At 40.8% G+C, this 27,190-nt stretch overlaps 2 protein-coding genes across 6 annotated transcripts in view; one reads left to right on the top strand and one right to left on the bottom strand.

Moving 5' to 3' along the window:
- The window catches only part of CD96 (CD96 molecule), a 102,771-nt gene that overhangs the window by 26,427 nt on the left and 49,154 nt on the right, over window positions 1-27,190 (top strand). For all 5 annotated transcript variants that reach the window (XR_004437117.1, XM_033211341.1, XM_033211340.1 and 2 more), the window contains exons 4-7: window positions 2,874-3,081; window positions 9,462-9,517; window positions 22,082-22,172; window positions 24,687-24,875. Coding sequence is in view for 4 of the 5 variants with exons in the window: in XM_033211341.1 (XP_033067232.1) it covers window positions 2,874-3,081; window positions 9,462-9,517; window positions 22,082-22,172; window positions 24,687-24,875 (544 nt within the window). In the remaining variant the exon portion in view is untranslated. The remainder of the gene's footprint in view (window positions 1-2,873; window positions 3,082-9,461; window positions 9,518-22,081; window positions 22,173-24,686; window positions 24,876-27,190) is intronic.
- Window positions 16,869-19,414, bottom strand: ZBED2 (zinc finger BED-type containing 2). Its single transcript, XM_033211344.1, has 2 exons — window positions 19,262-19,414; window positions 16,869-19,028 (listed from the first exon to the last, which is right to left on the bottom strand). The coding sequence occupies exon 2, from the start codon at window positions 18,162-18,164 to the stop codon at window positions 17,508-17,510; it is 657 nt and encodes a 218-aa protein (XP_033067235.1). The 5' UTR covers window positions 18,165-19,028; window positions 19,262-19,414; the 3' UTR covers window positions 16,869-17,507.

Below are 27,190 nucleotides of genomic sequence, written 5' to 3'. Positions count from 1 at the left end.
CTAGCTTTCTAAAATTTCTATTAAACTTCTCACTCTATATACTTCAGAAAGTTTTTTTTGATTTATTATTGTGATTTCATAGTTTGGTTCTTATTAGTACAAATTGTATCTGAGACATTTGTCCCCGGTTCTGGGCATCCTTGCTTTTTGATGCTGTTTCTTAAATACCTCTTACTTTGTGTGATATTTGAGCAAATATTTAGCCTCAATTTATTTTACATAGTTGTAAGGAGTAAACAAAACTTGAAAGGACTTTGTAGAATTCTTAGAATATAATAGGTACTAAATAAATTTAAACTATGACTAAATAAGAAAATTTTAATAGTGGTCATAACATAATATTAGTATTTTTCTCCCTCTCCCATCCCTAGGCATTTCGTTGTTTGCCTGTGCTAATTTTTTCACCTCTTTTCCCATTTGCTCTATGAAGGCAGCCACTCATATGTAAGTTCTTGCTACTGCCCCCTTTATAACTGAAGACTCTAGAATGTCTCAGTATCTCCTTGTCTTGTAGGTTACAGGGCATTCTTTGCAACTGAATCCCATCTTTTCTAATGAAGGAACAAACCTTCTTTCTGCAAAAGTCAACTGCCCAGGGGAAAAAAGCAACCTTTGGATAAAGTAGAAAGGTTTTGTATTTTTTCTCTATCAGCTAAACCACCTAGTTACAATCTGCTATATAATAAAGAAAAAAGCGGTTTTTCTCACCAGTCTCCAACTTCAGCATGTAACTGCTCTTTTTCCCACAACAAAGTGACAGCTGATGGAACTGTTCCAAATGGTAGTCATATACTAAATGACCAAGGAACATTTTCAACTCTAAAATCCTGACACACACAAAAAAACAAGAGGCTGCCAAACATACCTGTGCCAAAAGATCTGCAGGGGTTACCTGCCTTCTTAATTACTGACCTCCAGTCCTGCCAGTGCTGAGTGACATGCTTTCTTTTTTTTTTTTTTTTTGAGACGGAATCTAGCTCTGTCGCCCAGGCTGGAGTGTGGTGGCCAGATCTCAGCTCACTGCAAGCTCCGCCTCCTGGGTTTACGCCATTCTCCTGCCTCAGCCTCCTGAGTAGCTGTGACTACAGGCGCCCGCCACCTCGCCCGGCTAGTTTTTTGTATTTTTTAGTAGAAACGGGGTTTCACCATGTTAGCCACGATGGTCTCGATCTCCTGACCTCGTGATCCGCCCGTCTCCGCCTCCCAAAGTGCTGGGATTACAGGCTTGAACCACCGCGCCCGGCCCGAGTGACATGCTTTCTACTTTCTTCTCCTGTCCCCACCCAATACTTAGAGCTCCTCTGGGGGATCCTGTCTCTGTAATACAGTCTTTCTCCCTTTTTCTTGTGCTCTTCTTCCTTAAGAAAACAGCAGCACAGATTCTTGGGTCCTTCTTTCTAAGGGTAAAAGGTATGTAAATTGCTTCAGGAAAAAGAATTCAGCAGAGTGTAATTATTTGCAGCCAATAACACAATACTATCTGCATGTAAGACTGACACAAATTCTAGCCAGATTCAGCTAAAGAACTGTGTCTTACATAAGAGTTTCTGCTAAGTATATTTTGGAATTATCTCTTTAAACTATTTAAGAAGTCTGCGTTAGTCCTTCCTCTGTTTCTGCCCATACTTGAATGGGGTTTCCATTTCTTGTAGCCTGATCTGTCTCATTTTTAAAACTAGAGATTCCAATTCATAGATCTTATCATTATTTTGTAACATTTCCCCCCATTGAATGCATTCCTGTTTATCCTTCTCCGTTTTAATTCCCTCCATTTCCCCTGATGCCTGTGCACAAGGATTCATCTGTTGTTTAGAGTTAGGCCAGTAGATGTCAGCCCTGGATCCCCTGAGTACCTTAAAAACAACTGTCCTAGCCATGGCCTTATCCCAGACAGACTAAATTAGAATCTCTAGAAGAGAAGCGTGTGCATCGGAGTGTTTTAAAAGCAGCTCAACCGAAATGCTGAGTCATATGAACAGGGTCTGAAGACCTAATCCATCCTCTACCCCTGTGTCCCTCAAGAATCCCCTCCTCACTGGGCCCCTAGTGAGCATGTTTATTGACATCAGCCAACACTGTGACAACCCAGGGAGCTTGTCCAAAAAAATTCCAGGCACAGAGAGAATAATAGTGCTTTTCATCACAGATGGCAGAAAGGATATGGGATAGAAAAACCAAGTACCTCAAATATACTCTGATCTCCAAAATTCAGATTAACATTTTCAGCCTACTCTTCATGCATCCTCTTTGAAGCTAACACAAACACAGAAAAAAAGAGAATAGGGTTAGGACCAGAACAAGGCCGTGAAAGGAGGCAAGGAGGTGCCCAGGGCACAAAATTTAAGGAGGTACTCACTGTTGGGTGCCAACATTTCACTAGCAAGACTTTGAGAACGTCATTTTACCTGATCCTAGTCCAGGCTCAGGGAGGAGCTGAAAAGAGTCCTTTTCTAAAGGAATTCAGGGATAACTGTAATCATCCAGTTTAAGTGAAGATTTTATGAAATCTTCTCAGCACATCTTAGCAGTAAGATGCCAGAACTTCTTAAATGAAAATTAAAATCTGCCATTAGTTCCGCCCCCATTCCAGCCCCCAAATCCTACTCCAGATGTACAGTTCATAGAAGATTATGAAGGAGAAGGTCTAGTCAGAAGAACAGAATGTTTCCATTTGTTAGGAGAGGGTGACAATAGTTTTTAACTGGAAGTCAAGTGTATACTTTCTCTACTAATATACTAAATGTCTCTTAATTTCCATCCTTCGTTCTTCCTCTCTACTTTACAAAAAATAAATGAATCAATGCTTGTGAAACGCCTAATTCAGAGCTGGCAGAGTTGAGGGCTCAATAACTGGTAATGATTTTTCTAACCAGGAGGATAATGGAACTCAGCAAACACTTATCTCCCAAGATCACCTCATCAGCAGTTCCACATTACTTAAAGATAGAGTCAAGGTTGGTACAGACTACAGACTCCACCTCTCTCCAGTCCAAATCTTCGATGATGGGCGGAAGTTCTCTTGCCACATTAGAGTCGGTCGTGACAAAATCTTGAGGAGCTCCACCACAGTCAAAGTTTTTGGTAAGGGCTGTTGTTCTACAGACTCCCTGACACCCTCCTGTCTCTTGCCCTGCTCTTCCCTGAAGAGGAAGCACTCTATTATGCTGCAGAGCCGCCACACATGGGTAACAATGCTGGAGTCTGTTTCCCTGGATACTTGTCATTCTTGTTGGGGATGAGGATGATGGTAGAATGCTAAAGAATAATGATTCCATTAACAGAATAAAATCACACAGAAAGCAATAATTTTCTGTATTGGTCCATTTTCTGTTGCTTACAGTGGAATACCTGAAACTGAGTAATTTATAAAGAAAAGGAATTTGTTACTTACAGTTATGGAGGCTAAATCCAAGGTCAAGGGGATGCGTCTGGTGAGAACCTTCTTGCTGATGGGGGGACTAACTAAAGAATCCCAAGGTGGCACAGGGTATCACATGGCAAGGGGACAGAGTTTGCTAATGTGCTAACTCAGGTCTCTCTTCCTCTTCTTATAAGGCCACCAGTTGCCCTCCCATCATAACTCATGACTCCAATAACCCTTTAATCTATAAATGGATTAATCTTATTCATAAGGACAGAGACCTGATGATTCAGTCAGCCATGAAAGACCCCAGCTCTCAATACTGCCACACTGGAGATTAAATTTCAACATAAATTTTGGAGTGGACATTCAAACCATAGCAGACAGATCAATTTCCTGGTGACCACTATCTTATTTACAACTTTAATGTTTCTCAGAATACTGGAAGTCTCTTTAATTGTAGCTGCCAAAGTCCAATTGCTTAGTTGTCTAATTGTCTTAGTTGCTTTCTTGAGCAAGGTGGAGTAAGGTCAGTGAGAAAAGGAAGGTGATAAATATAGCCCCAGGGAAACTGCAGAAGTTCCTCCTCCTCTGCTATCCTGCCAAGGCCAGCTGGGGTGAGACAGTCAGGTCCAGCCCTTCGGGCAAAGGAGCTTTCAGGAAAGGCCTTCTGAACCTGCACTGTCGGGATTGTGGAGCTGAGCTGTGAAATCCACTGTGGCCTCACTAAAAAATGCAGAGTATCTGCAGGGTGCAAATGTAAGGAAGAAAGATTAGAATTCTATTTTCCCCAGTGGTACAAGAAAGTACCACTAATTAATAAACACCGTTAATAAAGAGAAGCCCCTGCCTTTGGATGTTTTTTCATTTTTTGTGACAAAGATCTGTTTCTTTTAGAAAGTCAATTTTAAAGCAGGCAAAGAGAAAAGCAGTGAGATGGATAGGCAATTAATTATTTTTGAAAATGAGATAAACAAAGGGAAAACAACTTCACAAACCTATGGAGACAGGCTGCTAGATTGTTCCTCAATTCTCTAAAGGGCAGAGCAAGCAAAAAAAAAAATTATTTGGAATTGTATTGCCTTATTATTGGCAGTCATACATTGTAGTATTTTGAAGAAAACACAAAATTGCCTCCCCCTTCCCTCTCTGTCCTCCCCTTTCCTCTGCATCCTCCCTCTTCTCTTTCTCTTCATCTCTCCTCAGGGACGGACTAGGCAATAATCATCCCTGATGGCCAGGTTCGTTACGGAGCCTAAACAGTGTCCTGTGAAGAGTTGGAAACAAGCTGTTCATCTCTTTTGTTATCACCCTTTGTTTATTTACCAGGATGTGACTGTCTTAGTGCAAACATGTAACTGCCTCCTCTGGTCTATTGGCAAACCAATGAAGGCAGCCATCCTCAGAGTGGAAAGAAATATCAATTGTAATTTAGGCAAGCTGTGTCCCCTGTTGATCAAGATATTTTGCACCATAACTTGATCTAATTGCCTTGTCAACATCTATGCTGTGTCCTATATCTCTTTGCTGCATTAAAATACCTCTACCTTGATCTTAAATGTTTTTCACTCTTTTATATCTCACGTTTATCACCCTATTGGATTCTACATATCTCTGTCTCTACATTTCTCTTGTTTCTTCTTTGAACCTTTCAGTGGATGCTTTAAAATATGAAACTCTGCCTGCTTGTTCAGAAAATTAGATTTTTCCTGCTTCCTGGCTTTTGCATTTAGTAAATTGGCTGGGTGGGTTGTGTTTGGGTGGAGTCTTATCCAGTACTTAACCTATGGTGTTACCCAAGTGCATATTGTGGCCCTGACCACATATCTTATCAGAACCTACTTTACATCCCTTGGTGATTCATCATATAGAATAAGTCTCCCCAAAACACCCATGAAAACCTTGAAATCAACACCCAAATGTATCACAGACCTATTCAACATGCCCTAAATCCAGCATATTTCTTCTTCCCAAACAATGCTCTTTATTCAACTCTTCATTCTCTAGCAGACCAGGGACAAGAGGGGCTACTCCATCAATTTTGCCACTTCCCGCATCTCCTTCACTGGTCTCCTTTGTTTTTCCTTTCCTTGGCAGGGAGTCACCTGCCCATCACAGGGTTGTTCTGTTCCACTCCTAAATTCCAAATCTGATTCTCCTCAGCCTCAAAGAAAATCTTTCTCACCCTGTCATCTCTGCAAATTTTAGTAGTTGTTCTTTCACGGCTTTTATTCTGCTGGTATTTGTTAACAGGAGGTAAGAGATACCACTCCACCCATTAGTGTTTCAGGTTGTATCTTGGTTTTGGGTTCCCCTGAAATAAAACATTGAGATAAGGATTTGGGTTAATTTATGTGAAACACCATCCTGGGAAACATCAGAAAAGGAATGAGAAAGTGAGTCAGGGAAGGGAAGGGAAGGAAGATAATAAAATGTACAAGATTACATCAGTTACCACCATAGGTTTAGAACTCATCTCACTGGGAGACAGCATAGAACACACATCAGAGTTATCCCATATGAAGGGCAAGAAAGCTGGGGTATTTATCTACCATCTCTCCATCTGTTATCACTATTAACTCTCTGGGACTCCCAGTTTTTACTACCTGTGGACTAAGTGTACTCCCATAATCTCAATAAATCATTGTGCAAAGAGTCATCTAGTCATCAAAGAGTTATCCCAGTAAGAGGTCTTCAGTGTGCCGAGGTAAATGCCAAGTGGCTGTAGCAGGCACTGACAGCATCTATGACTGGAGGTTTAGCATTCTTTCCACTGAGTCACAGAAGGCTGTGTTTGCTATGCTCAAGAATGTACTTGAAGCCACTTCTGTTCAACATGATGTACTAATGTCTAGTTTGTGCTGGGCACTGTTAAGTGCTGGAGATGAAGAAATTGATAAAATACTGGCTTTGAGGCACTTAAAATCTAGTAAAACAACAAAATCACTGAAATATTCCCTGATATTTCCTAGTACCAAGCAACCAAACAAGAGCCAAATGTTTCTCTGCTCCACTTCAGGGATCTTTATAACGAGACTTTATTTGTAAGCTGCTTTAGTCCATTTTCATGCTGCTGATAAAGACATACCCAAAACTGGGAAGAAAAAGACATTTAATTGGACTTACAGTTCCACATGGCTGTGGAGCCCTCAGAATCATGGTGGGAGGTGAAAGACACTTCTTCCTGGCTTTTGCATTTAGTAAATTGGCTGGATGGGTTGTGTTTGGGTGGAGTCTTGTCCAGTCCTTAACCTATTTTGAGGTGTTACCCAAGTATATATTGTAGCCCTGACCACATATCTTATCAGAATCTACTTTACATCCATTGATGATTCCTCATATAGAATAAGTCTCCCCAAAACACCCATGAAAACCTTGAAATCAACACCCAAATGTATCACAGACCTATTCCACATGCCCTAAACCCAGCATATTTCTTCCCAGCAACAGAAAAATGAGGGGAATCAAAAGCAGAAATGCCCGTTAAACCCATTAGATCTTGTGAGACTTATTCACTATCATGAGAATACCATGGGAAAGATCGGCCCTCATGATTCAGTTACCTCCCATCAGGTCCCTTCCACAAGGGATTCTGGGAATTCGTCGGAATTCTGGGAGACACATTTCAAGTTGAGATTTGGGTAGGGACACAGCCAAGCCATGTAATTTCACCCCTGATCCATCCCAATTCTCATGTCCTCACATTTCAAAATCAATCATGTCTTCCAAACAGTCCCCCAAATTCTCAACCCATTTCAGCATTAACCCAAAAGTCCAAGTTCAAAATCCCATCTGAGACAAGGCAAGTCCCTTCTGCCTATGATCCTGTAAAATCACAGGCAAGTTAGTTGCTTTCTAGATATAATGAGGGTACAAGCATTGGGTAAATACAACCATTCTAAATGGGAGAATTGGCCAAAACAAAGGGGCTACAGGCCCCATGCAAGTCCAAAATCCAGCAGGGCAGTCAAATCTTAAAGTTCCAGAATGATCTCCTTTGACTCTATGTCTTGCATTCGGGTCACACAGATGCAAGAGGTAGGTTCCCATGGTCTTAGGCAGTTCCACCCCTGTGGCTTTACAGGGTACAGCCTCCCTCCTGGCTGCTTTCATGGGCTAGTGTTGAGTGTCTGCAGCTTTTTCAGGAGCACAGGGCAATCTGTTGGTGGATCTACCATACTGGGGTCTGGAGGATGGTGGCCCTCTTCTCACAGGTCCACTAGTCAGTGCTCCATTAGGGACTCTGTGTGGGGGCTTCGACCCCACATTTCCCTTCTGCACTGCCCTAACAGAGGTTCTTCATGAGGGCCCTACCCTTGTAGCAAACTTTTGCTGGGTATTCAGACATTTCCATAAATCTTCTGAAATCTAGGCAGACGTTCCCAAACCTCAATTCTTGACTTCTCTGCACCCACAGGCTCAACACCACATGGAAGCTGCCAAGGCCTGGGGCTTCCACACTTTTTGAAGCAACAGCTAAAGCTGCACATTGGCCCCTTTCAACCGTAGCTGGAGTGGCTGGGACACAGGGCACCAAGTTTTGAGGCTGCACACAGCAAGGGAACCCTGGGCCCAGCCCAGGAAACCACTTTTTCCTCCTGGGTCTCTGGGCCTGTGATGGGAGGGGCTGCTGTGAAGGTCTCTGACATGGCCTGGAGACATTTTTCCCATGGTCTTGGTGATTAACATTAGGCTCCTTCCTACTTATGCAAATTTCTGCAGCCAGCTTGAATTTCTCCCCAGAAAATGGGTTTCTCTTTTCTATCCCAAAGTCAGGCTGCAAATTTTCCAAACTTTTATGCTCTGCTTCCCTTATAAAGCTGAATGCCTTTAACAGCACCCAAGACACCTCTTGAATGCTTTGCTGCTTAGAAATTTCTTCCGCCAGACACCCTAAATCATCTCTCTTAAGTTCAAAGTTCCACAAATCTCTAGACCAGGGGCAAAATGCTGCCAGTCTCTTTGCTAAAATATAACAAGTCACCTTTGCTCCAGTTCCCAACAAGTTCCTCATCTCTATCTGAGACCACCTCAGCCTCGACCTTATTGTTCATATCAACATCAGCATTTTTGTCAAAGTGATTCAACAAACCTCTAGAAGGTTCCAAACGTTACAACATTTTCTTGTCTTCTTCTGAGCCCTCCAAACTGTTTCAACCCCTGCCTGTTACCCAGTGCCAAAGTCGCATCCACATTTTTGGGTATCTTTTCAGCAACACTCCACTGTGGTGGTACTAATTTACTGTATTAGTCTGTTTTCACACTGCTGATAAAGACATACCCAAGACTGGGAAGAAAAAGAGGTTTAATTGGACTTACAGTTCCACGTGACCACAGAGGCCTCAGAATTGTGGTGGGAGGTGAAAGACACTTCTTACACGGCAATGGGAAGAGAAAAATGAGGAGAAGCAAAGGCGGAAACCCCTGATAGACCCATCAGATCTCATGAAACTTATTCACTATCATGAGAATAGCATAGGAAAGACCAGCCCCCATGATTCAATTACCTCTCGCCGGGTCCCTTCCACAACACATGGGAATTCTGGGAGATTCAATTCAAGTTGAGATTTGAGTGGGGACACAGTCCAACCATATCATAAGCCTTTGGGCATGTAGAACATTCCTCTTTTCTCTCCCTCCCCACCACCCATCCTCCACTTGCACTACCAGTCTTCTACATTCCCAGTTTTATTTAACTCATCACTGGTCACCACACCACATCTTCCAAAAACCTCCTCCTATCCTCCAAGGTTAGGTTAGAAAATTTATTTAAAAGCTGTCTTCAAATACTACATGTCCTTAATCATTGTACTTATCTCAGTGTATTATAACTTCCAGTTTATCTGTATTCCCAAGAAACTGTAGATTTCTTAAAAACAGTGAATATTATTTGTCCACCTTTGTTTCCTAGGCATCTAGCATACTGCCAGGTACACAGCAGGCCTGGCAGTATTATATTAATAAAAATTTATAAATATTAATAAATAAATATTAATATTTGATGAATGAAGATTCTCATAGACACACACACACATACACACACTAGTGGCCAGGTAGGATGACGTTTGGTGCCACTAACTATGTTTTATTTGCCTTTAAGCTAAACCGGGAATCCCCATGATTGTGGAAAATAACTCCACGGATGTCTTGGTAAAGGTGAGTCACATAAAAGCCTTTGAAAATCTACAGCGTTACATGTAAGGTGTGTCAGGTTGCATAGTTGCCAGGAATGTTCTCTCAAAGAACTTTACTCCTTGGTCCTTGACCAATTAACTGCTATTAGGGATGAAGGGAAGCTGAGTTGTTTCTAGAAAGTGAATGGGAATTTTCACTTTTAGACTTAGTGCTCTCAGAATGATCTGCAACTTTAGTCCTTAAATTTCTCAGAAAAAAAAAATAGTTACAATTGTTTAAACTTCTCTTTAATAAAAATTGAGGTGGATAGTGAGGACAAAGTAGGGCAGAAAGCTGTGTGAATCCTGGTGTAAGAATGAAGTTTTGGCTCGGCTGATGTTTGATTTGTTCTACTCCATTTCCTTTACCTACTTTCCCATTGTTTTATTTCAAAGTGATGGGAGGAAATATGCCCTCCTGTACTCCTGCAGAACCCTGGCTATGTCTTTGGTGGTAAAGAAGAAGGGCAGGAGAAACAAGAAAATTGAATAGGGACCTCTGACTTAACTTATTCTGGGTGGTAGTTACCAGCCTCTAGTCACTAGGATCTGGACTCAATTTCTCACTCTTCCTCTTGCGAACTATGACCTTGGGCAAATTACTTCATGTCTTTGCAGTCAGTTTCCCCATCTATATGAAGTGAATAATAATAGTATCTTCATACAGCTGCTGTTTTAAAAAATTAAATAACATGAAAAAGTCTGAGTACAGAGTGTGGCATATATTAAGTGTTTAATCAGCATTATTGTTCTTGTTTTTGTTGTTATTACTATTATCTGTGTCAGTCAACTGTCCTGTGGCCTTATGATTTCAGCCTAACTTTTAAAAACCCTATAAAAAATATTCTCATTAATTCTCTAACACTTTCTATTACATGAGAGAGAAAATTATACTCATATTCTAGTTTATTCTCACACCAATGACATTAACTTACAATCTCTGGTCTCACTGAATATCAGTCATTTAATTTGATAGCTGCATACAAATCATAGCTTAGATTCTTTGAGATGGTTTTGCAATGACTATATATATATATTTTCCAAGTATTTGTGTCTTTTGCCAGTTTCATATATTGGTCTCTTAGATAACTGCTTGTATTAGTCCATTTTCATGCTGCCAATAAAGACATACCCAAGACTGGGTAAATTACACAGGGAAAAGAGTTTAATTAGATGTACAGTTGCACATAGCTGGAGAAACCTCACAATCATGGCAGAAGGCAAGGAGGAGCATGTCATGTCTTACATGGATGGCAGCAGGCAAAAAGACAATATGCAGGAAACTCCCCCTTATAATAACTATCAGATCTCATGAGACTTACTCACTATCACGAGAACAGCACAGGAAAGCCCCCATGCTTCAGTTACCTCCTACCAGGTCCCTCCCACAACACATGTGAATTTGAGATGAGATTTGGATGGTGACACAGCCAAACCATATCAATCCACCCCTGATTCTCCCAAATCTCATGTCCTCACATTTCAAAATCAATCATTCCTTCTCAACAGTCCCCCAAAGTCTTAACTCATTTCAGCATTAACTCAAAAATCCAGAGTCCAAAGTCTCATCCGAGACAAGGCAAGTCCCTTCTGCCTATGAACCTGTAAAATCAAAAGCATGTTAGTTACATCCTAGATACAATGGGGGTACAGGTATTGGATAAATACAGCTATTCCAAATGGAAGACATTGGCCAAAACAAGTCTGAAATCCAGCAGGACAGTGAAATCTTAAAAGCTCCAAAATGATCTCCTTTGACTCTATGGCTCATATCCAGGTCATGCAGATGCAAGAAGTGGGTTCCCATAGTCTTAGGCAGCTCAAACCCTATGGCTCCCCTTGGCTCCCCTCCTGGGTGTTTTCATGGGCCGGCAGTAGCCCAGTGGAGACTACATGTGGGGACTCCAACCCCACATCTTCCTTTTAGCACTGCCCTAACAGGGGTTCTCCATGAGGGCCCCGCCCCTGCAGCAAACTCAGGAGTTTCCATATATATTCTGAAATCTAGGCAGAGATCCCCAAACCTCAGTTCCTGGCTTCTGTGCACCTACAAGCTCAACACCACATGGAAGCTTCCAGGGCTTGAAGGGCTTCCAGGGCTTCAGCTTCCACCCGCTGAAGCAACAGCCCAAGTTGTACCTTGGCTCTTTTCAGTTATGGCTGGAGTGGCTGGGACACAGGGCACTGAGTCCCTAGACTGTGCACAGCATGGAGACCCTGGGCATCACCCACAAAACCATTTTCTCCTTCTAAACATTCAGGCCTGTGATGGAGGGGCTGCTGCAAAAGTCTCCGACATGTCCTGGAAACATTTTCCCCATTGTCTTGATGATTAACATTCAGCTCCTCATTGCTTATGCAAATTTCTGCAACCAGCTTGAATTTCTCCCCAGAAAATGGGATTTGCTTTTCTATCGCATTGTCAGCCTGCACATTTTCCAAACTTTTATTCTCTGTTTCTCTTTTGAAACTGAATGCCTTTAACAGCGCCCAAGTTACCTCTTCAGTGCTTTACTGCCTAGAAATTTTTTCTGCCAGATATCCTAAACCATCTATCTTAAGTTCAAAGTTCCACAGATCTCTAGGGTCGGGGCAAAATGCCACCAGTCTCTTTGCTAAAATATAACAAGAATCACCTTTGCTCCAGTTATCAACAAGTTCCTCATCTCCATCTGAGACCATCTCAGCCTGGACCTTATTGTTCATATTACTATCAGCATTTTTGTTAAAGTCATTCAACAAGTCTCTACGAAGTTCCAAACTTTCCCATATATTCCTGTCTTCTTCTGAACCCACTAAATTGTTCCACCCTCTGCCTGTTACCCAGTTCCAAAGTTGCATCCACATTTTTGGGTATTTTTTCAGCAGTGCCCCACTCTCCTGATACCAATTTACTGTATTAGTCCATTTTCATACTGCTGATAAAGACATTTATACAGGAAAAAGAGTTTAATTGGACTTATAGTTCCATGTGGTTGGGGAAGCCTCACAATCATGGCCAAAGGCAAGGTAGAGCACATGACATCTCACATGGATGGCAGCAGGCAAAAAGAGAATGTGCAAGAAAACTCCCCCTTATGATAACCATCAGATCTCATGAGCCTTTTTTGTTTGTTTGTTTGAGACAGTCTCCCTCTGTCGCCCAGGCTGGAGTGCAGTGGCGCGATCTCGGCTCACTGCAAGCTCCGCCTCCCGGGTTTATGCCATTCTCCTGCCTCAGCCTCCCGAGTAGCTGGGACTACAGGCGCCCGCCACCTTGTCCGGCTAGTGTTTTGTATTTTTTTAGTAGAGACAGGGTTTCACCGTGTTCGCCAGGATGGTCTCGATCTCCTGACCTCGTGATCTGCCCGTCTCGGCCTCCCAAAGTGCTGGGATTACAGGCTTGAGCCACCGCGCCCCGCCAGATCTCATGAGACTTATTCACAGTCACGAAAACAGCATGGGTAAGACCTGCCCCCACATGATTCAATTACTTCTCACTGAGTCCCACACATGGGAGTTCAAGGTGAGATTTGCATGGGGACACAGCCAAACCATATCACTGCTATTATAATCCTGATTATACAGCAGAAGATTTAATTGCTTAATTCATTTTTGTTGTGTCGTAACTTAATTTCTAAGTTTATTAGTGAACTTCATTTCAATAGTTTACATTTCAAAAATAAACTAATCACACAGCTTTTGGTAGGTGTTTTTGTTTCTTATAAGGATCTCTAATAGATTCTTGGTACAATGTAATATGGGCACAATCCAGATACAGGACCATAAATTGCATCCAAAAATCCCAGTTTAAAAAGAAAAAAGAACTTTGCCTATGTGCCATAAAATTTCCTCTTCTCTACCCTTGCTTCAGTGCTGACTAAAAAAAAAAACAAAAACAGAGAGTTTTTCTTCCTAGAAAATTAGTGAATAGTCTTTCTCCGATCACACATAACCAGCTACAGGACATGGCTTGTCTATGGATCTTTTCAGACCTTGCCAAACATTAGTAACTCCTCACTCTAATATTCTTACAATCCCTGCTGTATTTTTAATAATTTATTAACTCTTCAAAATCCTTTCACATACTTTTATCTTGTGCTGCTCCCAATGAGCCTCTGAAATAGATAGAGCATCCGTCATTTTACAGATGAGAAATTGGGGCCTGGAAAGTCTTAACAACTGGCTCAGTCACTAATGAGGGGCAGAGCTGGGATGCATATTTAGTGTGCCTGTATCCAGGCAGAATAGTATCATTATGATAGAAGGATATCATGCTTCAGGGTCAGATAGCACAAGTGTCAAATCCTAATTCAACTACTTAGCTGGTTACATACCCTCATCAACTAGTGAACCTCCACAAGCCTCAGCTAACTCACATCTAAAACTGAGATAATAACAAATACTTCAGAGGGTTCTTAGGAAGATTAAATTTATGCTCTAATGAAGTTCATGGCACAGAGTAGACATTTCAGGAATATTTCTTCCCTATCCACTATTTATCATTTACCCACTCTCTTACATTCATAAATCAGCTATGTGACTGATTCTAGCAGATACTGTGGAATAATTTTTTTAAACCCAGAATATAAGCTGTGGGATCTGATAGAACCAGGTTTGAATTCTCTTCCAGCACTTATTAACTCTGGCCCCTACGAGCTTAGTTCCTTAACTTCCTCAACAGTAAGTGAAGGCAATGGTTCCAATCCCACAAGGGTGATATAATGATGAAGTGAGAGAAGGTATGCAAAATACCTACCATCCAGCAACCACAAGTTTTTGGTCTTGGCAATTTCCTGCCTCTCCTTCATTCCTTAGAAATTCTTGAAGTCAACACGCACGCACTGGCTCTGCTACCTGTTCACTACACTAGTAGCCCGCAGTGTGGAAATACCCTGGGGACTTGGTCAGTTGTGAGCTGTGTCTTCCTGTGTTTTTAAACTTACAAAGTTTATGGCTAATTTTAGTATTTCTGTAAAATACAAAAGACCCAAAAGTGTGATGCCCCTCAGGCCTGGACATGCCATAGATGTCTAAGGAAAGTGTCACACCTGTGAATGTTGTATCTTGTGCATTCCCAAAGTTGAGATTTTGCCAGGGCTTCAACATGGCACACAGCTTCACTCCTGCACTACAATGAGAAAAGAGTCTTTAACCTAAATTTCAGGGCCCCTCCATTTAGCAGGTTTTTGCATTAGGGCAAAAGATGTCAAGCCAAAGAGCCCTCAACTCATAGCTGATGATGTAGCATAGAAGGCACAAGAGGGATGTATAAAAACCCTAGCATGTACTCAACAGTTCACGCTTTCCGCAAGCCTCATATGTCTCTCACTCTTATGCTTGTGCTTTATACTTTAGCCCCATCATCTCCATGGGTCTTGTTCATATCACTCGATACCTTTGTTATGTTTGAAAGAAATTAGGGGGGAAAATGTCTAAAGAAAACTACCTGTCATGAAGCTTAAGAAACAAAAGCAGTTTGGGGTTAAGAAGCCTACAAAGGAAGAGCGTCTACAATATTAATAACCATGTAAAACAGATACCAGAGGCCAGGCACAGTGTCTCATGACTGTAATCCCAGCCCTTTGGGAGGCTGAGACGGGCAGATCATGAGATCAAGAGAACCAGACCGTCCTGGCCAACATGGTGAAACCCCATCTCAACTAAAAACACAAAAATTAGCTGGGTGTGGTGGTGTACACCTGTAGTCCCAGCTACTCGGCAGGCTTAGGCAGGAGAATTGCTTGAACCTGGGAGGCAGAGGTTGTGGGGAGCTGAGATCACACCACCGCACTGCAACCTGGTGACACAGTGAGACTCCATCTCAAAAAAAAAAAAAAAAAGAAGACACCAGAATCTAAAAACCACACTGGTTGGCATCAGCAGAGCTCCAGCATCTTTGTGCAGAATTTGGTTATTTGTGTTTATTTGGTTTGGGTTTTGCAAAGTTTTAGCCCTGTGGTTTCCTCAAGCTTCCCAAGCCCCACTCAAAATGTATGTGTTTTAGGTTTTGGTTTTTAAATGATTAGGTATTACAGCCTCCTTTTTTTTCTAGCATCTTTTGCGACACAGTAAGGTTCTGAGTCCAAATGTCTAGCTATCGTCACTTGCACTGGTGAGCACCTGAGCTTGCACCACAGATAGAGAAGGTTCTAAAAGGACATCATACCTCTGTGGGGAGACCACATGACAAATGAAATCTTTAATATCAGGCAGATCTCTAGATAAAAAAAGAACATGACGGGACTTCAGTGTAGCCTGGTTATTTCACAAGCCTGGTATTTGGACTTTTGTTTGTTCCACAAACAGCTCTTAGGGAAGACAGGTCTGGAAGTTAGGGCTGCCTAGCAAGTCTAGGAAGAATATGAGTGAACTGCATAGGTCAGGACCAAAGGAGGCAAGACACCATTGTTACGCAAGGACATCCTCTGCCTTCAGAGAGGTTGGTGCCCACAAAGTACCTGGGCTATCTATGAGATAATGGGATGCTGTCTTTATCTATTCCTGTCTTCCCTAGCTCTTTCCCCACTCCATCCCCATTCCCAACCCACATTTTGTTTTGTTTTGTTTTATTTTTTAATATGCGTGTTTGGTTGGGGGAGGGCAGTGTGGTTATAGAGGAGTCTATCTTCCATAACAAATGTCAGCTCCAGTGCAAAGGCCGGAGTATTTTCCAGTTTGATTTTATTCTATTTCTAAATTAATATTTTAGGCATACTCTCAGCAACCCAGGAAATTATTCTCTCCCTATAGACTGTTAGGATCTCTTTTTTCAAAGCATCTCTGAACATTTAAAGATAAACAGTTTTAAAAAATCAGAGGACAGTGGGTTGGTATGCAGTTAGCATTTTGGAGGTGTGAGTAAAATCTAAAACCTACTGTTCAAATAAATAACTGCTCTGTGGACACAAAACAAAACCAAGTTAACTCATTAAAATTGACTTCAGGATCTAAGAAATGTACTCTGTCCTTCCCTCATTCAGACAGTCGTGTTCTCTTCTATTTTCATGATAAATTTTCCCTAGAGCACTGTCTCTCTTCCCCATCTTTGCATTTCTTCTCATCCCATTTCTTTCTAACTTTCCTTCCTCTGTTCTTTATTTCTCCTTACTTCCTTTATATCTCTGTCTTCTTTTTCATTCTGAGTTTATTTCAGCTCTTCCTCACTAACTCCTTTTCCCTTGATAAACCTTAATATGAAATTAGATCATATTTTAAGTATTTACGAATAAGTTTCATATACTGTATACTGAATGTTTAAACCAAGTAAGTTGAGAGGTTTTTCATTTCTCTGTGCTAATTACACATTAATTAGTTTAAACATTAGATTGTTAAAAAGACGCACAGGACTCAGATTATACTGATGAAACAGCTTTAATATAAGCAAGAAAATATATCGCAGCAATAACAGGAGAAAGATATGCATTGCAAGGATCCAAAGATCTGAGGCTCACAATTCTTTGTCCTTCCACCTGCTGGGTCACACAGAACAAGCTTTGTATTCATACTGGTAGTCTGGAAGCACCACCAGTACATGTGCTAAGATCTCAGTCCCAGGAAGATTAAGCTCTGCTTCCCGCAGGGTGTCTGCAAGTAAACTGGTCACATAGGCACATTCCAGCTACTTAACCAGCCTCGGCCCTCAAAATCTTCAGCTCCACCAAAACCGAGTGCTAGGCAAAAATCTGATTATTTTGGTAAACAGTGCTGACTGGCTGCCCTGCAACAACTCACAGAGTTTTACTTTGGTAAAAGCATTTATCTTTAATAGGTACATTTTAGAGTTTCGGCCAAGGGTCAGCAGAGCTCTAGGAACCTCACAGAGAAGCATTTGGTCAATTCAGACCTGCTCAGATTAACTCATACTGTGCACTATTTCACATAAAAGCAAAATGTCACTAAACTACTTTGCTGTACATTTGAGTTGAAACTAAAATGGCTCTTTTGTACAAGTCTAGAGTCAATGTTTTCAGAATAGATTCTCCAAGCCCAATTTAAACAAAATGGAAGGCATGTACTGCTGCAGGCAACTCTTTCTCCTGCTGACATGCCTCCTTCTCAGCCCTCACCTTCCACTTCATCTCCAGGATGGCCCTTTCCACCTCCTCCAGGGCTCGCTCCCTTTTTTCCACAGCCCTCTCCCGCCATTCCACTGCCATTTCTCTCCTAAGCACCTCCTTTTCCCTTTGGCTGGCCCACAAAGCCATTGTGCCCACCTGCTCCAGGAGCCTACCCCAGTCACCCTCAATGCCCGTAGGGAGCTGGGGCCCGTGGGGCCTTGGATCCTGGCGCTGCCCAGCCTGACCATGGCCACTCTTCTCCAGCTCCTCTCTGTGCATACTTTTCAGATGCTTCCACAGTGCTGTGGTGCCCACATTGACCCCAGGGCCACGGCTCACCTGCCTGCCACACAGGCGGCAGGTGGCATATTGGTTGGGATGGTGCCCAGCACGAGCAGGGGCTAGGTGGAAATACTCCCATGCCTCAGAGAACCGGGTGCCCTTGTTGTGGGGCGTTGGAGTGGGCATAGCACTCACAAAAGGGCCAACCAGTTCTCCTGCCTCACTAATCTCTTCCTCTTCCTTCATCTCTAAGTCCCCTTTTGCCTTCATCATGGCTCCCTCCTCTTCCTCCTCTTCCCGCCTCATCATGTCACCTCTTCTACAGCGTTCTTTATGATGTGGCTAGATGTGAGCCAAAAGCTTATTTGAACCACAAGATTAAATATATATTTGGGAAGGGCCCGTGGTAACTCTTGGGGATTCACAACAATGGCCAAAGTCTGGCCACACCTGGGTGGTGTGAGGTTTCTTCCTTTCTGCTTCACTGGAGAGTCAGGGGTGAGTCAGATACAAGCAAAACGGCCCAAGAGTGCATTCCTTCCATGCCCCAGATACTTACTTATCCTCCCTTGACTAGGCCAGAAAGACAAAACATATCAGTTCCTGTAGCAAAGATGTTCTCTGTCCAACAATAACAAAGCTCTTTGATGAACTCAGTGTTCTCTGCATCAACCACCACGACAGGTATTTTTGTATACTGAAAATTTTAGGTTTTCTTTTTTCTCCTCCTGATTGTTTCCACTGTTTCTGTGCTTCTTATTGCCTATAAATGCATTTTGGAGGCAGGAGAAACAGCCTCAGGTTTCAGGCTTTTCAGGACCAACAGGGCTACGGCCTCACTGGGTCTTGCTCAGAGTAGGTAAAAGCAAACACAGGCAGATGCTGGTGTAGGAGACAATCATGCTTCCTAAAAACTGTTGCAACAAGCAATCCAGAGTAGACAAAGCCTATGAGGATCTGGATAATAAAGTTCCCAATGCGAGGTCAGTTTGTCCTTAGAGGCGTCTCTCAGAGGCCAGGAGTCTGAGAAATCCAAAAAGCAAGCTCAGCTGTTTCAGCAGGAGGAGCTGGGATGCACAGAGGGGAAGGTGGAGCACATCTTCACAAACATGATGTTCCCTGGCTGTCCTTAGCCAGCAGCTCACCATACCCCACCTTCTCCAGCAGGAACACCTGCAAAGCCAACAGCCAATAAGACCTTCCTGAAGCACCATACTCCAGGTGTTTTGCTCTGTAACTCATTTTAAAGATAAATAAGTAAGTGGAAAATCATATTGCATTTAAAAACAGCCCGACTTCTCTCTCCTTTCTTGGGTTATTTTTTAAATTAATAAGAGCGTTATTTAATCAAGGTTTGCAACCCTGAACAGTTAGGAAATTCCCCCCAGCCACAAGTGGGTACTTACAAGCAGACAAGGCTCTGGATTTCTCTCTGATCTTTCCTGCGCAGAGTGAAAGCACTCCTGCACACCTTGGATGGCTATTAGCTGACTCCTACCCCCAGAAGGAGGGCACCTCCACTTCTGGTTTCCTCCCACTTCTAGGGCAGCATTGTTTTCAAGTAGGTGTGTCTGTGCCTGTCGGATTTTTCTGCAACACTTAGACACAGATGCAAACCTTTTCTCCACCCCCTCCACTACCAAGAAAAGGATGTTCCTGGCATATGTCAAGCAGCAATACAGTAAGTTAAGCACCTACAAGTCTTAGTTCTCTTTTTTGATGACTAGATTACCTAGCCTCTCAAGTAAAGCAAGTGATTTGAAGGAAGAAGAATGGGAAAGACTGAAACATGAAATGTGTATACACATATAGATTATATATATACATACATTATATATAATATGCATAATATGTGTGCGTGTATACATATTTAGATTGAAAAGGAAAGCCTACCAAGAGGATATAGGAAGACTCTAAAGAAGATGTCAATAGAAGAAAAAAAACTTTGTGTTATAAAAGAAAAGATAGAAATAGCATAGCAGGCCAGGCGCCGTGGCTCATGCCTGTAATCCCAGCACTTTGGGAGGCCGAGACAGCTGGATCACTTGAGGTCCGGAGTTCGTGGCCAGCTTGGCCAACATTGTGAAACTTCGTCTCTACTAAAAATGCAAAAATTAGCCAGGTGTGGTGGTGCACACCTATAATCCCAGCAACTCGGGAGCCTGAAGCAAGAGAATCACTTGAACCCGGGAGGTGGAGGTTGCAGTGAGCTGAGATCATGCCACTGCACTCCAGCCTGGGCGACAGAGGGAGACTCTGTCTCAAAAAAATAAATAAAATAAAATAGATAAATAAAAATTAAAAAAAGAAAGAAAAGAAAAAGAAATGGCATGGCAGAAAATATGTAGAGGTTGATGGTTAAATTAAAATAGAAAAAAAAAATGGGGGAAAAAGATTCAAAATGGGAATGAAACTGGTAGGAGTTTTAGAACATGAACCACATTTCTAAACCAAATCTTGGAACACAGAGTCTAGAGAGAGTATAGAATATTTGAAATTTGAACCATTTCAGAAAATCTGAATCTAGAGAATTCATGGAAGTCAAATCTTTTCAACATTTTTAGAAGTTAACAAAAGAGTTATTCAGTGAGCCAGTTGCCTTCATAAAATAATAACACCCCCACCTACTCCCGATATTACCATATCGTCATCTTTGGTGGGTTAACTAAAGATAAAGGAAATGAATCATGAGAATGGTTAATGTCACTGCATTAATGCAAACCTTTGTATCTTTTTCTTTTTTAAAAAAAAGTTTTACCTCCTATACCTTTTTATCTCTTCCTGGACCAACTGGAGATAAAAATCAATCTTTGGCATCTATTAAATTAAACTGAACACTCTCCTTTACTTAACAAGAATGTATTTTAGAGGATCTGGTTTTGCTTTTAATTTTTTAGTGGAGAGAATAGCATCCCTGGTCCATGTATGTATCTCCATTATCTGGAAAGGCAAGTGTTGAATGGATGGGAATATTGGGAACTACAGTGTTTGTCACCCAGCATCTTGGATATGCTAGACAACCCCCTCGGAAATTCTCTTGTTTCTTTGGGATTTCGGTAGCAATGTACTGAGAAATGGTAAACTTCTGTAGGATTTCACCAGGAAAATGTTACTTAGCATTCTTGAGTGTGGTTTCTCAGCTCTATAGGCCCAGACTTCTTAGGAGTAACTAGTCTGTGGATTGGCACCCAAATCATCACATACATTTAATTGTTCTTTACATGTTAACTAGCATATTCATTAACTGTGGAAAATATCTGGGAACTAAGAACTCGGGCTGGTCATGTGTAAAATATATACATCTCTTGATGAGAAAACAAGTAATTATAAATGGAATGATAATTTTGAAGAGTCTCAGATAAAACAATGGGAATCCAATAATTCCCACTGGATGTTTTCACTAGACTGTTAAAGAAAGTATCATCCCCCAAAGAACAAACATAGCATTGAAAATAAAACATAACTAGCCCTGCATCTAAGTTCTCTGCTTTCATAACATAGCAACTTCTTTCATGTTTTTATTTCAATACAGTTTTTATTAAAAAATATGTTGGACTGAGATTAAGGAGACATCGTTTCTAATTGTGCCATTAACTATTTTCCACTTCCTTGAACCACTGGGTGCCTTGATTTTTCCATCTGTCAAATGGCAAAAATAAGGCATGCCCTACCTATCCTCAAGATTAATCAATAAAATTTTTCTAAAAATTAGGAAAATGTGTCACAAGTAAAAAGCAGGATATTTATATAAATTGGTTTCTGTGGTTGTTACAAATAGTGTCATACATTACTTGGGACACAGAAACAACATGTAGATCCCCTTGAACTTTAAATCTAACAGACTATTCTTCTCTTGACTGTTTGCTTTTTCCTTCTATTCTTTGGTTTCCATTTAGTATTATTTTATTCTGCCTACACAGAGTTAAGATTTCTCTTTAACAGGACCCAGAATCCAGACTTGGAACATTAGTATAGTCCTAGATCTTTAATCCTGAAGTTGACCTAGGAGTATAGTCGGAAGTTTATAACATCTCTATAGGAGATAACCCATTTATAGTGCACGTTCTAACACAACCTATATTAAAAGTAGACACTGCCTTCTATTTATTCAGCTAAAAGTGGAGAACTCTTTTTTGCCAACTTATGTTATATGAATGTTAGTAAGTTGTAAGGAGTACCAGTTTCTGAGGAATTTGCAAATAACCTTTTTTCTGTCTTTACCCCAGAGAACATTTACCTGCTTACTAAAGAATGTATTTCCCAAAGCAAATATCATATGGTTTATAGATGGAAGTTTTCTTCATGATGAAAAAGAAGGTAAGGAAATTAAACAATGGAAGTAAGTTCTGTACAAAAAGAAAGAAAACAAAGGACATCAGAAATTGTCATTGCCCAAGTTGATCTTGGCACTTAAGAATGATTCTCATTCCAAGAAAAACATCATTCTGCCTACCAAATGTCATTTTCTGATGCTTCATCTGGCTCTTCCAAGGGGGTGGAGTGTAACATTTTCCAGAATAAGAGAAATACAATTGATTTAGACAAACAACATCCAAACATTTTATTTAACTATCAGTAAAAGGAATATCTTAGATGAGGACAAAAAGTTTAAGTCTACATATATTTATTAAAACACTTTCTGCCTTTATAACATAGTTACCTGTTTTTCCATGTCTTTCTTATTTCAATACAATATGTTCAATTAACAGCACCACTGCTTTACATCAGCCAATAAATAATTTCTACCTTTTTATGTGAGGATCTAAGGCAGGTGCTGGTGAAGCACTAGAGGAAGCCTATGTAAAAGAGTTGGCTCCTTGACAAGGCACATGTTCCCCAGGAGGATTAAAAATTCCTGGAGGAGGAACACACATCAAGACAAGCTCAGGTGATAATTCACAAAGCCATGTTTTTATAGGTAGTAACTATGACGGCCTCTACCAGAATAATCTCAGCTGTCCCTGCCTGAACAACAGCCATTCTCCTTTCTCCTGAATCATTTTTCCTCAAAGTTCAATCTGTCTTCAATAACAACTGAGTCACACAACTCTTTCTGAATTATTTTTATTTTATTTTATTTTATTTTATTTTTAAGACAGAGTCTCGCTCTGTTGCCCAGGCTGCAGCGCAGTGATGCGATCTCGGCTCACTGCAAGGTCCGCCTCCCGGGTTCACGCCATTCTCCTGCCTCAGCCTCCCGAGTAGCTGGGACTACAGGCACCTGCCACCACGCCCGGCTGATTTTTTGTATTTTCAGTAGAGACGGGGTTTCACTGTGTTAGCCAGGATGGTCTTGATCTCTGGACCTCCTGATCCGCCCACCTCGGCCTCCCAAAGTGCTGGGATTACAGGCTTGAGCCACCATGCCTGGCCTCTTTCTGAATTATTTTTAAGTGATAAAATTGAAAGCTTATGTTAATGAATGTGTTGGTCACTTGATGCATTTTGAGATTATTATTGGTTTTATTAGTTTATTTTTAAAAAACAATTCACCTACAACAATGACAGAATACAATTCTAAAAATATAGGTTAAAAGTTATTATAGGCCAGGTACGGTGACGTACACTTGTTATCTCAGCACTTCGGGAGGCTGAAGCAGGTGGACCACCTGAGGTTAGGAGTTCGAGATCAGCCTGACTAACATGGTGAAACCCCGTCTCTACTAAAAATACAAAAAATTGGCTGGGTGTGATGGTGGACACATGTAATATCAGCTACTTGGGAAGCTGAGGCAGGAGAATCGCTTGAATGCAGAAAGTAAAGGTTGCAGTGAACCAAGATCGTGCCATTGCACTCCAGCCTGGGCAACAAGAGGGAAATCCCGTCTCAAAAAAAAAAAAGTTATTATAAATATATTATCCTGTTAAATAAGCCCTGCACAGGCAAAGCGCCCAGATTTCACCACACTAGAGGCTAGATTTTGTGGTCAGAATTGCATAGGCACACAACTGCATTTAGCTATTACTTTGGTAAATAATTACATCAGAATTGGTGTTAAGGATCTTTAATGTGAAAAAGCTGTGAGAACCCAGAAAATTCTGACATATAGTGATAGTTGATTTTACATTAATTTTCTGCTGCCTATTATGCTATTTGGAGGTTATACTAACATAACAGTTTAAAACAGAGTTTGATTTCTAAAGAAGACTCACGGGACCCAAAATGCAATGCTTACAAATCTACAGCTTATTTCAAGAAGAGGAGACAATGTAATAGAAATATTACAATATGCAGCATATCCTATCCTACACTTACAGCCAGGAGTTCAGAGAAGTCAGATATGAGCTCCTTCGTCCTCCCTCTCTAAGGGCCATAGCCAGACACACTTTCTCTCTCAGATCAAAGACTACTGATGCATATACAGAAGAGCTCAGAAGTGGGTAGTCCAAAACAGAGTCCCAACCAAGATTGCTTTATATTTTACTGGTCACTTAGGTATATTCCTGCAACATAACCAGACTCCACAGCAGAGCTCTCCCAAGGTCTAACCTAGACTAGGTGTAAATTATCAGTCTCACAGTTGTCAGCAAACAATGCTGGTGAGCTGGAATAATCTGCCTCAAAACATTTTGGACACATGGTCACAAACAAAGCAACACTATTGATAAATATGTTTTATACCCTGACCATGGATCGATGACATGTAGAAGATTGAGCAAAGAGCTCAATCTAATTCCAGATCTGCTGAAATTGACCCTCACTGCAGAGAAGCTGCCATTTGACACTTTAGACTCTACATTACCATAAATGGATCATGCCATGCCTTGGCATTATTGTATGGCTCTTACATAAAATGTTAGTGACTAACCATGTTCTTATCTGTCTGGCAGGAATCTATATTACTAATGAAGAGAGAAAAGGCAAAGATGGATTTCTGGAACTGAAGTCTGTTTTAACAAGGGTACATAGTAATAAACCAGCCCAATCAGACAACTTGACCATTTGGTGTATGGCTCTGTCTCCAGTCCCAGGAAATAAAGTGTGGAACACCTCATCAGAAAAGATCACTTTTCTCTTAGGTGAGTTGTCTATTTAATAAGCTCAACAAGTATTTGACAAGACTGCCTTAAATTCAGAATATCTTTAATGGGAACAAGTAAAATGCTTATCACATCCATAACGTTTTAATCTCAGAAAACTTTCTATGTAACTCATAACTATTTCAAATTATCAAACATTTTTGACAAGTAGGACTCCAGTGAAAAGAATTCTTCAAATAAAAATAAAATAGTTGATTCATGTTTTCACAAAGAATTTCTGCTGAATACTGCAAAATTTTTGTTCAAATTTAATTCATCTAACTCTTAATTAGCTAGCATTTTTATTAATCATCACATAATGAAAATTAATACTAATACTGATGATCGAAAAAGATTTAAAATACCTTAAAATTCCTTCTGTATCCTTAGAAACATTCCATTATGTACAACATATATACTTTTGATACTTAGGAAGGGATAAGATGTGTACAATAAAAATACCATAAAAATGGGGATTGTATCTTAATAATTGTAGTATCCCTAGGTTCAAGCACAATATTTAGCCAATAGAAGACTTTTATGACTTGAAAATTGTTATATAGGATTACTGTAGTTATTATATCATTTGACTAACCAGAGTATTTACTACCCTGAACCAGACAAAATAATGAAGATTTTACTACATGAAAGATAAACTAATACCTCAATAAATACAGTGACAACAGATATGCCTCAAGAAAAATAGAAGTAATGACAACTGTCAAATATTCATATTTAACAGTAACCTTATAAAACGTAAATATATTTGCAAATCATTATTACAACTCTACAGGAGCATTAATCTATTTAACCACATCCTATTTTCAGAGATATCATAATCTATAACATACTCATAAAAACACAGAATAATTTAAGAAGGAAACAGTTTTTCTTTGTTCCAAGGGCCCAATCCGCATCTTGGGTTCTGTCCAGTTCCTTCACAAATGCAGTGGTTGGTTATGAAGAATAGTGTATGCCCAACACAAATCTATCACCACTACTCAGAAGCAGGTGTGATTCTGATGCTGGGGCATTGGCATCACTCCTGTAGCCCTGCCTGTGTGTCTGTGTGTATGTACATGTATATGTATGAACACATCTACCTGTGTACTTTGAGTTAATCATTCAGAAATTGTGATATATTTATATATAGCCTTACTCAACTTCACCTAATTCCCTCAGGAATAAGTCAACTCCTTCCTGGAAAGCTGGACATAATAGGGCTGCAGTCTTGGAACAATGTGGAGGTAGCTGATTCTCACACAGATCTGTCAGTAGCTTTGGCAGAATCTAAGGACGTGAGCTAAAGGATCCCAAAACTCAAATTCCTAAAGAGAACCCTCTTCCCATTATAGGCAGAACCGTGTCTATAAAACTAATATTTTCTGATGCTGAAACAGTGCTTGATTGCCGTATCAGAAAATAATGAATACCTTTTTAGGTAATAGGAAGAACACTGATTCTGATACTGAAAACATACCATAATTCCAATTGTATAAGGCAGACCTTGATCTAGCATAATTTGGGGCTCTGAACAGGTGGTTAATTTTAAGTTACCAAATGAGTCTTTATCCTTTGTGATCAAATATGAAAGAAAATCAATCTTGAGGAGTTCAATTTCTCAAAATTAAAGCTTACATTCTCATCCCACTCTGGAATCTATCTATGTGACTGACTTAGAAGATCCAGTCAAGGCTCTATAAAGCAATGTCATCACTGTATTATGTCTCCCTGTTATTGCAAGCTCTTAAACACTTACTTCCATACATGCTCTCTGTCTGTGATGGTACTGCTGGATGCTTTGTGAACGCTGCAGTAAACTTCTGATGTGTGGTGCAAGAGTCATTGCCTTACCAACCTATTATCGTAGACAAGATACTGAGATGAAGACACAGAAGAAAAATCTGCCATCCCTGAGTGCTACATTAGAGAAAGGCTAAGAATATTACACAGTAGGAAAAAGTTTTGTTCTCTTTGCTCCCTTTTGTTTCCAGAAAAGGGTATTAATGTTGGAGACTGTGAGGTAACAGCCCTTTGAGGTGATTCCTTCTCCACCTATGCCTGGTCTCCCAAGAAGCTCTAGCGCTCAGTGATCCCTATTCTAGAAAACTCAGAAAGGGCATGGGATTAGGGTTAGGGTGATCAGTGACTCTTCAGGCAGCTATCTGTGCACCAGGACCTGCAGAATTCCCACGATCGACAGTAACTACCACTAAGAAAAAAAGTCTTTCGAAGATATCATGGACCAGGCACGGTGGCTCATGCCTGTAATCCCAGAACTTTGGGAGGCCGAAGAGGGAGGATTGCTTAAGTGC

This window comes from Trachypithecus francoisi, unplaced genomic scaffold (assembly GCF_009764315.1).
Source record: "Trachypithecus francoisi isolate TF-2019V2 unplaced genomic scaffold, Tfra_2.0 Lachesis_group0, whole genome shotgun sequence".
In the NCBI taxonomy this organism is placed as follows: domain Eukaryota; kingdom Metazoa; phylum Chordata; class Mammalia; order Primates; family Cercopithecidae; genus Trachypithecus; species Trachypithecus francoisi.
This window is presented reverse-complemented; position numbering and strand designations above follow the sequence as displayed.

Excerpts from the sequence above, each read along its gene's own strand:
- ZBED2 (XM_033211344.1), bottom strand. The coding sequence starts at position 18,164 with ATGATGAGGCGGGAAGAGGAGGAAGAGGAGGGAGCCATGATGAAGGCA.